Source organism: Muntiacus reevesi, chromosome 4 (genome assembly GCF_963930625.1).
Source record: "Muntiacus reevesi chromosome 4, mMunRee1.1, whole genome shotgun sequence".
NCBI lineage: Eukaryota > Metazoa > Chordata > Mammalia > Artiodactyla > Cervidae > Muntiacus > Muntiacus reevesi.
Genome location: NC_089252.1, coordinates 119,640,959 through 119,653,108, shown reverse-complemented (window position 1 = coordinate 119,653,108; position 12,150 = coordinate 119,640,959). Strand labels below are relative to the sequence as shown.

Here is a 12,150-nt window from a genome sequence, read left to right as displayed (position 1 = left end):
TCCCAACAGGGAGAGCCACTGCCGTGGGAAGCCTGCAGACCACAGCCAGAGAGTAGCCCCCGCTCTCCGCAGCTGAAGAAAAGCCCATAGAGCAGTGAAGACCCAGCATGGCCAAAAATAAATTAACTGACTTTTTTTAAAAAAAGAAAAAAAAATAGGAGGAAATCTCTGTAGAAGAAAATCTTTATGACTTTTGAGTTAGCAAAGATTTTTCATGTAAGACACACAAAAAATGACTCATAAAGAAAAACTGGTAAATCAGACCTCATTAAAATTTAGATCTTTTGCTCTCTGAGAGACAGTTAAGAAAAATGAGAATATAAGACACACACTAGGAGTAAATAGTTGCAAAACACATATCCGAAAAGATGAGCAAAGAAAAGAGAGTCTTCAGAACAGAATAAGGGCTCTAAACTTGGGTCCAGAGACTGATCTTGAACAATGGTTTCCAAATTGAGGTATATGGGACAATTCACTGAGATGAAATGAGAAGAGTTTCCCCCAACCTTTCAAAATTTCTATTTTTTTAAATATATGTTTTACAATATACAAAATACATAAGCACTTGTACATGTTCTATAATTTTAAAATAACATATGGAGAACACTTAATCTTTTTATATAAAGATGTGGTATATAACATTTACAAGCCACTGAACTAGAACCTCAGTACTCAAAGTATGGTCTAAGGACTAGTGTCATTAACCCTTGGGTGTCTGTTAGAAAACAGAAGTTCAGGCCTACACAAGACCCACTTTATCAAATTACAATTTTAACAAGATTTCCTAGTGACTGATACGTACAGCAGTGGTTCTCAAAATTTACTATAAATCAGAATCATAAGGAGGGATGATTAAAACACAGATTCAGGGAACCACCACCTGGAATTTCGATTCAGTAGGTTTGGGGTAATGCCCAAGAACCTGCACTTCTAACATTCTCAAATGATGCTAATGCTGCTGATGAGGGGACTACATTTAGAGAATTACTCTCCCAGGTGAACTACAAATGAACTTCAGGTTTACATAAAACTTATATTTACTCCAAAGTTTGTGTATATGTACATTTTTCTAGAGAGAAAACCATTATTTCAGCATGTTCTCGAAAGTTTGTAATTTCAAGGACAATATCATCTCAACCCATTATTCTACAGACTAGAGTTTTCCTAAGTATGTATGTGTTCTATTGGTGATATGAGAAATGACTTTCAGGTTGTATATGATAAATGTTTTCCTTTCTCTTTTTTTAATATGAAAAAGCACAAACATACATAAAAGAAAAACATAATGAAAATAGATATGTCTATCACACACCTTCATCCACACTTGGCAATCATCGCTACCATTATTTTTAAAACAAATTTATGTGCCAGACACATAAATTTCATTCATAAATTATGATTTCTAAAGGTAAAAACTTTCAAAAAATAAAAATTATTTTTAGGCATAACCACAATACCATAATCATGCCTAACAAAATTCACAATATTTCTTAAGATCTATATCTATATCCAGTGAGTGTTCATATAGTCCCAATTGTTTCACAAATGTTCTTTTTCACTAGCTTGTCAAATTAGGATCCACATAAGGTCCATCCACTGCAACAGGTTGTTACATCTCTTAAATCTGTTTTATTCTGTATATTCCCCTTCCATTTTTATTTTTAATAATATTGCATTTATTTAATATATATTTAGCAAACACCACACATCCATACACCTACTTTTACAAAGGTCAAGAAAGAGTTCCTCAATTCCTTTGTTCTGTTTGGCTGAAGTGTGATAATGTTTTGCTCCCACAGATTCTGCATACCTTAAAAAGAAAAGTAACACAGTAATTGATGTAAAATAATGTTTCAAGTTTTTGCCACAACTGCTATTTGAACTTTTTTTTTTAAACAGTAGCACTTTTAGTGACTTATTACTAATTAACCCAGGTTTAGTGAAATTAAGATCATATACTGTTTAATATCTCTCTATATAGAACCAACTTTTAAATAAGAATATATTGTAAGACTTGAAGTTTTTATAAATTAATCTGCAACCCAAATATTTTAGTTTTTGTGACTATTTGGCCATGGCAGTTTTCTTTTGCATCACTTTTATACTTTTTACTGAAACCAAAAAGAGAATTGAAAGTGAAATATCTTTAAATGTCATGAAAAGTCTAGAAACTGCCAATGTAAACACGCTTCATTGAATCCAATAGCTCAATCTATATTAAAAGGTTTTAAATGGCAAAGAACACTGTGCAAGGATGAAGACTTCTTACATAGAGTGACTGACGGAAGGAAGAGAAGGACAACACTTACGATTCTGCTTCTTGAATGGAAACATGTCTCTCCTTCTCCAAGTCTACTTTATTACCTAATTGGAAAAAGTAAATGCCAGTGTTTAACATTGGTTCATTTTTATCAGGAAATTAAGCTAATTCTAAATATACAATTGCTATTTTAATCCCCTAGAAATGCAAATCCCCACCAGACTTCTCAGGATCTTGAAACTATCAGGTTAACTCCTAGACATGAGGGTTGATCATGACTGTCAAGGTGAATGCCTCAACCTCCCTCAAATGGCTCAACGCATATCCCTCCTGAAGCTGCGGACTCAGAGAGGAAAGAACTCTCCTAAAGAGATGAGCATTCTTTTTGATTTAGAGAATAAATGGGATTAGGATTTACTAGGGAACCCTAAGGAAAAATCTATGATTCTTATCCAAGTGAAAGTGGTCCCCAATCAACTTAGAGATGGTCAGTAATTAAACAAGGCCATCTTATTGCTCATAAAAATATATTAGGCTAGCCTTTTGGATCCTAAGAATATTTTGGTTTTCTGGATGATATGAACTGATTAAAGAAAGCATTAAAACGTATGGCTTTTGAAGTACTTCACCAGTGCAGGGGAAGAAAACTGTACTGTTTGTTTTAAAAACATCAGAGAACTTAGTATATGAATACCATGCAGATTTTATTTTTTTGTCATTTATTTTTATTATTTGGAGGCTAATTACTTTACAATATTGTAGTGGTTTTTGCATACATTGACATGAATCAGCCATGGATTTACATGTGTTCCCCATCCTGAACCCCTCTCCCACCTCCCTCCCCATCCCATCCCTCTGGGTCATCCCAGTGCACCAGCCCCGAGCACTTGTCTCATGCATCCAACATGGACTGGCGATCTGTTTCACACTTGATAATATACCATGCAGATTTTAAATTACTGAAAATAAGTTTGGCTTTCCTTAAGCAATTAAACCAAACTGAAATTATGCTACAAAGCAACCAGAATAAAAGTGAAGAAACTTCAAAATGCAGATTCCTTACTATATACAGGCTAGAGATGAAGGTAAGTAGTCTGGACTGAGTGCTAAAGGCAATGTAAATAACGGGCAGGAAAGGGGGAAATACACTAAAAAAGGACACATTAAACAAATATTTTCATTTCTTCTATTATGACCTATAGAGGTAAAAAAGGAAATCCTATAAATAAAGTCATTTTTTCTTGGAACTTTAGCGCATCAGGAAGACAATTTCAGATAAAGCATTGAACTAATTAAGCTCCCAATGAAAGATGCAACGCTTAGAACTGAGAAGTACAAGCCCAGAGGCTTTGCATATAGAAGACCTCAATAATCTGAGCCCCTAATTATATGTAGCTTCAAGTGACATTTGACACAGTAGCCTAAGGCTGAGAGGGAAGCAGACATGCTAAAGCTCAGAAAGTGAAAGAAAGTGAAATTGAAAGAAAGTGAAAGTGAAGTCGCTCAGTCGTGTATGACTCTGCGACCCCATGGACTGCAGTCCACCAGGCTCCCCTGTCCATGGGATTTTCCAGGCAACAGTATGGAGTGGGTTGCTATTTCCTTCTCCAGGGGATCTTTCCGACCCAGGGATCGAACCCGGGTCTCCCGCATTGTAGGCAGACGCTTTTACCATCTGAGCCACCAGGGAAGCATCTGCCTACAGTGCAGGAGACTTGGGTTCAATTCCTGGGTCAGGAAGATCTCCTGGAGAAGGGAATGGCAACCCACTCCAGTATTCTTGCCCCCACCCCTCCCAAAAAAAACAGGCTCAAAGCTCAGAAGGTCCTAGCAAATTCAGTACTGAACTCTTCCTTCTTTGAACAGTCTACCTCAGCAAGAAAACACGTATCAGTTCTGATCTCCGACATTATTCTGTCAATAAAATTTTTAATCTGCTAAATATTACAGCCAACATATCCAACAGTTGCCAGCAGAGTAAATTGTTCTATGCCGTGAAGAATGCAAAAAGCACCACCTAGTGGCAGATGGTTCCAGCAAGCAGGAACAAGATTCTGCCACAGTAAAAAGGTAAAACAGTCTCCTTATAGAAGGAGACACTTGTTGAAGTTAACGAAAACCCTCTGAGTTGGTTTGATAGAGCTTAAATGTCTCTCTTTTTTTTTTTTCCCCAAAATCTTCCAGAATTACTAACATCTACTTTTTAAAAATGAGGTTAGGGAAAGTAGACAATCACCTTATTGTCTCAAATGAATATTCTGAAAAACCAAGACACTGCTTTATTATTTAATAGCATTTTAAACTTAGCCAACTTTAATAAAGCCAGTTATTTTCTTTTAGATTTTTTGGCTCGCCACCATGGCTTGCAGTATCTTGGTTACCCAGCCAGAGACTGAACCCGGGCCACAGCAGGGAAAGTGCCAAGTCCTAAACACTGGGCCACCAGGGGTTCCCCAAATCTGTTATTATTAAAATTGCTGACTATTTTAATAACACAATTAATATTTTAAACAAAAAAATCCTTCTACTAAATAACTACTATTTCTTTGAACAGTGCTCATAATGGATTAACAGCACAGACTAAGTCACAAAACTGCCTGTCAGTGACTGATACCTTTCCAAAGCTCAAGACCTTTGTAGCTCCTGTGTTTGTTTGAAGGCAAGAGAAGTAAAGCTGGCAGCTTTGAGGCTTATTTCCCTGATAGCTCAGATGATAAAGAGTCTGCTTGCAGTGCTGGAGACCCAGGTTCAATCCCTGGGTCAGGAAGATCCCGTGGAGAAGGAAATGGCAACCCACTCCAGTATTCTTGCTTGGAAAATCTCATGGATGGAGGACAGGCTACAGTCCATGGGGTCGCAAAGAGTCAGACACGACTAAGCCACTTCACTTCACTTCTGTTTCAATACTACTCTGTGGCCACACTGGGAACATTCCAATAGGCTTAAATACCTGAAAACAAGAATAACCACCAAAATAAGCACCTACTTGAGAGTACTGTATACTTTCTGAGGGCTGAAGCCATTGGAGAAGAAAAGGCTATCCTGCTAAGAACACTAAAACCTTTTTCTTCCTTAAAAATACCTATTTTAATAAAGAACATGGAAGGGATATGCCCATTGCTAAGGGCAGATGGCTAATAGTAATAAAGAGGACTTTATTTTGCTTAGACAAAATAAAGGATGGAATGTGGCCTAGTGGAAACTTTTAAATCTGACAAATTTAGCTTTAACTTCTGGCTCATTTCAAAACTATACGATTTGGGGCATATTACTTCACCCCTCTTAGTCTCACTTTGTACAAATGTAGCTAATAAACTTTCCAAGGTTTATGTGAAAATAAGATATAATGTAAAAGGCCCAGTAAATAGTACATATACAATGGAGAGTAGTTATTAAAATCAGCCATATTCATCACAGTGAATGATCAAATGAAAAATCAATACAGTTATGAGAGACTTAAAGCCCATGATAATTAACACACTTCTTATCACAATCCTGACTAGCTTAGGAAATTCTTTACCCACCCCACCACCCAATTTAGTTAGGTTTCCCTTTGTGTTATCACAGCACCCTCCCCTTACCCCTTCACAGCATTTATCACAATATACAATAACAGCTTGTTTTTCTCTCTCACCTTACACAATAAGCTCTGGGACAACAAGGACCGTATCTATTTTTTTTCCCCCTATTTTTTAACTTATTCACTATATTACTCCCAAAGCCTGGTACACACCAGCAAGTAACACATATTGTTGGTTAAGGATACGGGCGTGAAGGAGCAGACGGGCCTAAACTAAAACCCCAGGCCTCTCTCTAAATACTATGCAGTCTGGGAACTGTCACGTTCGCTAGGTCCATTTTCTCACATGTAAAATGGCAATGGCAACAATGCCTTCTTGCAGTGTTGTCAGGAAGCCTAAATGAAATAATAACGGTGTAGTTCTTAGAACAGTACCTGGCACTCAACAGGTGGTAAGTAGTTATTAATAAATATATGTTTAACAAACATACAAATGTTGAGAACAGACTATTAACAAAATATTCTATTAAATAGAGCAACCACAGCCAAGAGTGCTGATCAATGGATTAAATAAAACTAGAGGGGAAGTCTCTACTAGCAAAGGATAGAGTTCTCTATTCCTGATTTATACATTATTAGTGGTTTAGAGAAGGTTAAGCATCTAATTTACACATGAAAAAGCCAGTAGATTATAAATATGTCAAGCATAAACAGTCAGAAACATCTGGCAAGTTCAATCTTACACTTAGGTTTATGTAACAGATATGCGGGAAGAAGACAGGAAAAGCCTAACAGAAGAGCAATACTTATAAAAACGAAATTCTGATTTTTGTTAACTATAATCTATGTAAAAGACAAATTAAGCTGACATGACTGCTAAAAAGCATATGCAATCTTAGAGATAAAAATCTAAACAAAAAAGAAACCAAAGAGAAATGCCAGAAGTCCAAGACAGAGTTCTAGAATTCTCTTACTTTACCCATTAAGAATATTCCTCCACTCTAGTGAATCATGGTCTACTTTCATCTTTGGAGTCAAAAGTCCCTTTGGAGTCCTTAACTCAAAAATATGTATAGTTAAATGTAACAAGAACAGATTCAAGGGATTAGATCTGGTAGACACAGTGTCTGAAGAACTATGGATGTAGGTTTGTAACACTGTACAGGAACCAGTAACCAAAATCATCTCAAAGAAAAAGAAATGCAAGAAGGCAAAGCGGTTGTCTCAGGAGGCTTTACAAACAGCCAAGGAAAGAAGAGAAGCAAAAGGCAAGGAAGGGAAAGATAAACCCAACTGAGTGCAGAGTTCCACAGAATAGCAAGGAGAGATAAGAAGGCCTTCTTCAATGAACAATGCAAAGAAATAGAGGAAAACTATAGAATAGGAAAGACTAAAGATCGCTTCAAGAAAACTGGAGCTATCAAGGAAACATCTCATAAAAGGATGGGCACGATAAAGGACAGAAATGGTAAAAGACCTAACAGAAGCAGAAGAGACTAAGAAGTGGTGACAAGAATACACACAAAAACTGTACAAAAAAGTTCTTAATGACCCAGATAACTAGAACCAGGCATCCTCAAGTGTGAAGTCAAGTGGGCCTTCGGAAGCATGACTAAGAGCAAAGCTAGTGGAGGTGACGGAATTCCAGCTTAGCTATTTAAAATCCTAATAGGTGATGCTGCTGCACTCAATATGTCAGTAAATTTGGAAAATCCAGCAGCAACAGGACTGGAAAAGGTCAGTTTTCATTCCAATCCCAAAGAAAGGCAATGTCAAAGAATGTTCAAACTACCACACAATTGCACTCATTTCACATGCTAGTAAGGTAATGCTCAAAATCCTTCAAGGTAGGCTTCAATAGTACATGAACTGGTAACTTCCAGATGTACAAGGTGGGTTTCGAAGAGGCAGAGGAAGCCAGAGATCAAACTGCCAACATTTGTTGAATGATGGAGAAAGCAAGGAAGTTCCAGAAAAACATCTACTTCTGCTTCATTGACTATGCTAAAGCTTTTGACTGAGTGGATCACAAGAAACTGTGGAAAATTCTTAAAGAGATGGGAATACCAGACCACCTTACCTGTCTCCTGAGAAACCTGTTTGCAGGTCAGGAAGCAACAGTTAGAACCGGACATGGAACAACAGACTGGCTCCAAACTGGAAAAGGAGTACGACAAGGCTGTGTTCTGTCACCCTGCTTATTTAACTTCTATGCAGAGTACATCATGCAAAATGCCAGGCTGGATGAAGCACAAGCTGGAATCAAGATTGCTGGGGGAAATATCAACAACCTCAGATATGCAGATGATACCCCTCTAATGGCAAAAAGTGAAGAGGACTAAAGAACCTCTTGATTAGCGTGAAAGAGGAGAGTGGAAAAGTTGGTTTATAACTCAACATTCAAAAAACTAAAATCATAGCATCTGGCCCCATCACTTCATGGCAAATAGATGGGGAAAAAGTGGAAACACTGACAGATTTTCTTTTGTTGGGTTCCAAAATCACTGTGCATAGTGACTGCCACCACAAAATAAAAAGACAGTTGTTCCTTGGAAGGTAAGCAATGACAAACCTAGACAGTGTATTAAAAAGTAGTGACATCAATTTGCTGACAAAGGTCTATGCAGTCAAAGCTATGGTTTTTCCAGTCACGTATGAATGTTGAGTTGGACCATAAAGAAGGCTGAGTGCTGAACAACTGATGCTTTTGACTTGTGCTCTTCAAGACTTTTGAGAGTCCCTTGGACAGCAAGAAGATCAAACTAGTCAATCCTAAAAGAAATCCACACTGAATATTCACTGGAAGGACTGATGCTGAAGCTAACACTCCAATACTTTGGCCACCTGAGTGAAGAGCTGACTCACTGGCAAAGCCCCTGCTTCTGGGAAAGACTGAAGGCAAAAGGAGAAGAGAGTGGCAGAAAAGAAGACGATTAGATAGCATCACCCATTTAATGGAGATGAATTTGAGCAAACTCTGGGAGATAGTGGAGGACAGAAGAGCCTGGCGTGCTGCAGGCCATGGGGCTGCAAAGAGTCGGACACAACTTAGCCACTGAACGACGACAATATGACAAGAACACAGCTTAAGTCACTGATTTTAATTATATTGTAGTGGCCAAACTCTTTTATTTTCTAAAATAATCTTACAATGAAAAACTAAAGGTCAAGTTGAAGCAAGGCTGGGAGACTCAAAGCCCTACATGTTCAGGGATTCCCAGCTGCTCCCCCAAGGGCATTCCTTGAATTACAGATGTTTGAATCTCTTGAAAGTTCCCTTCAAAATTCTAAATTACTCTAAATATTAAATACTAAAATACCATTTTTCTTTTCTCATGTAACTTTAAAATGAAAATTATTCATTTACTATTCTTTAATAGAGTAAAAAAGAAACAAAGGACATTTTAAAAAATTACTGTCACTTACCTACTATACATAAACAGATTTCATTTCCCAACATTTTCCGTAATTCTTTCACCCAGTTTTTAACCTGTGTATACAAGCGTAAATATTAAAACAAACCCTGTTACAATGACTACAATTACAATACCCCAAAATGCAATGTTGCGAAAATACCTCAAAATTCTGTCTAATGGTCCATATATTTAGTTATTAGGAATGATTCACTATATAGGAGCATGTATATTGCAAATCACAGACACACACACCCAATGGAAAGATTTCTCTCCCATCTACATACTAAGTATAAAGAGAAACATCTCTAATTACAAACTTTCATAAATCGTCCACATATCTAAGCAAAGCTGTTCACCAGAGCAAAAGCATGTCCACTGCAGCCTCTGATAAGAGGTGCTCATGTAGAATCACACTGAAGAACGTATGGGCTTGAGGATTCCCTAGTGGTCCAGCGGCTAGAACTCAGTGCTTTACCGCTCAGGGCCAGGGTTCAATCCCTGGTCAGGAAACCAAGATCCCACAAGGCACATGATGCAACCAAAAAAAATAAAATAAAAATAAAAAAATACACACATATACAAGCTTAATTAAAAGTCTTTTATACCCCAGTTGGTTCCAAAATAGAGGCACAGGAGCTTCTGTGACACACACTTACAGGAAAAACAAAACGTACAGGAGTAGAAAGAGAGTAAAATAAAGTTTTATCTTCTGGTGTGTGATAGGTTTCTTCACCCTCAGCATCACTGGTACTTTGGCTTTGCCAGCTCTCTCCGCGAGGGCTGTCCTGTGCAGTGAATGACGCTTAATAGCATCCCTGGCCTCCCACCGGCTAGACACCAGTGCCACTGCCAGGTGTGACAACCAAAGCTGTCTCTAGACACTGCTACCACCTACGGGTAACCACTGGACTAGCCAGGGAATTCCCTACCTCTAGCCAATATTCTTCATCTGCAGTCAGATTCCCCTCCACAGGCATTCTATTCATTAACCCATACACTCTGTGATGAGTTACAGAGGGTCAGAAACTGTCTGCCAAGAGTCCATTTCTTCTCTCGCTGACTCTGCTCTAGCCGAGTCTCCTGCTTTGACCAAGAGAATGTGGCAGTACTAGCGCCATGCCAATTCCAGACTAAAGTCTTAGGAAATCTGTCAGCTCTCTCTTGGGATCTAGTTGTCATATAAGGTTTGGCTGGAATACAGAATAATGAGAGCATGTGGACAGAGTACTGGAGAACAAGACACCAAATAGAGTGAGAAGGTACATGGGGGAAAACCAGGCCCTCTTGGATCCAGGTCCCCACCCAGCCACCCCCAGTTCATGCAGCAGTCTGAGTGACTCCACTGACACCATACGGAGCAGAGGATTTGTCCAGAAAAGAAAGAGAGTGAAAATCGCTCAGTCCTGTCCGACTCTTTACGACCGCATGGACTATATAGTCCATGGAATTTTCCAGGCCAGAATACTAGAATGGGTAGCCTTTCCCTTCTCCAGGGGATCTTCCCAACCCTGGGATCAAACCCAGGTCTCCTGCACTGCAGGCGGATTCTTTACCAACTGAGGTACAAGGGAAGCCCAGGCAACCCTCGAAACCATGAGAAATAAAATGTTGTTGTTTTAAGCCATCAAATTTGGGGGGTTTTGTTATGCAGCAAGAGATAACTGGTCACTTTTCAACCTAAATGACTCCACTTTCTTTTAATCAATAAAATACTTAAACCATTTCTTTCCATGCCAAAAAGGCAAGAAGGGATAGAAGAGATAACAAACAGCATCCCAAAGATAAAATGTTTTAAAATATCATTAAATCTGCAAGCTACCTATTTTCATTTTTCTACTCCTCGGCCTACGTTTTTCAACACGGCATAATAATCCAAAGGCTCACTTGTATATCTGCTTCATCCATTAAATGCTAGGAAATAAATAAAAATAAAAAACAAAAAGGGCAAGTAATTTCAAGAAGTACAAACCTGTAACTCAAGGCAAGAAAAGTTTCGCCTTGGAATTACCCCCTTTAGTTACATATCTTTTCTTATTCCCAAAGGCTTTCAAAAGTTCAAATAAGTAAACTGTCACAATCCTAACTGTGATGAGAATTCAGAGGTTAAGTTTAATGGTCACTCATTTTTGGTCCCAAAAAATTTATAAAAACGAAGTACTTTAAAATAAACACTACGTTGATTTTCCTTTTAAAATCTGTACTGAATCCTCCAGGATACCTAGTGAGGAGAAAAGAGCTTAAACTTGATTTAGTTCTTCTTCTACCTCCCCATCATTATGGAACCCACCCGTGCAGCAATACCAAGTTTTCAGGTGCCCAGTGTGTACAGAATCAAAAAAAAAAGTTTGTGATTTTTCTTCAATAAGGAGAAAAAAAGGCATCTGTATTTTTCTGAAGCTTTTAGTTCAGATTATTTCCCTTTCCAATATCTGAGAAAGCCATATAATAAACTATTAATAGATGATATCCATACTGTTAACATGAATTAAATACTTCATTAAAAAATATGACTGATCATCATATATGTACAAACTATGCTTTTAAAGCCAAGGCTAATCACACTGTTAAACAAACAAGTTAATGTAGACTTGACAAATCACTGTTGCTCTATTAAGTTGTTCACCCATAAGTAAGCAAGGTACCTTCTGAAAAGAATCTTCATCTGTTATATCATAAACTAAAATAGCTCCATTTGAATCTCTGTAGTAAATTGGACCCAATGCGTGGAATCTCTCTTGACCTGCTGTATCCTAAATAAAGCAACAAACGTTTATTAGACCAGAAGAAAAAATATATCTATTATTTAAACTACAGTGAGCTTCTGACTAATTATAAACTAGGGTATAAAGTTATAGATAACCCCAAAACACTGTTAAAAGAAACAAGCTATAAAAAAATTTAAGTAAAGTTATAATTAATATTTACTGTTTTACTGTTTTGTAAAGGTTACTTCT

The 12,150-nt window shown here is 37.7% G+C and overlaps 1 protein-coding gene across 2 annotated transcripts in view; it reads right to left on the bottom strand.

Annotated features, from left to right (window-relative positions):
- Positions 1 to 12,150, bottom strand: part of RAB21 (RAB21, member RAS oncogene family) — a 35,837-nt gene that overhangs the window by 11,356 nt on the left and 12,331 nt on the right. For both annotated transcript variants that reach the window (XR_010663036.1, XM_065934088.1), the window contains exons 3-6: positions 11,839 to 11,946; positions 9,207 to 9,270; positions 2,310 to 2,364; positions 1,722 to 1,810 (exon numbers count right to left, since the gene is read on the bottom strand). Coding sequence is in view for 1 of the 2 variants with exons in the window: in XM_065934088.1 (XP_065790160.1) it covers positions 1,722 to 1,810; positions 2,310 to 2,364; positions 9,207 to 9,270; positions 11,839 to 11,946 (316 nt within the window). In the remaining variant the exon portion in view is untranslated. The remainder of the gene's footprint in view (positions 1 to 1,721; positions 1,811 to 2,309; positions 2,365 to 9,206; positions 9,271 to 11,838; positions 11,947 to 12,150) is intronic.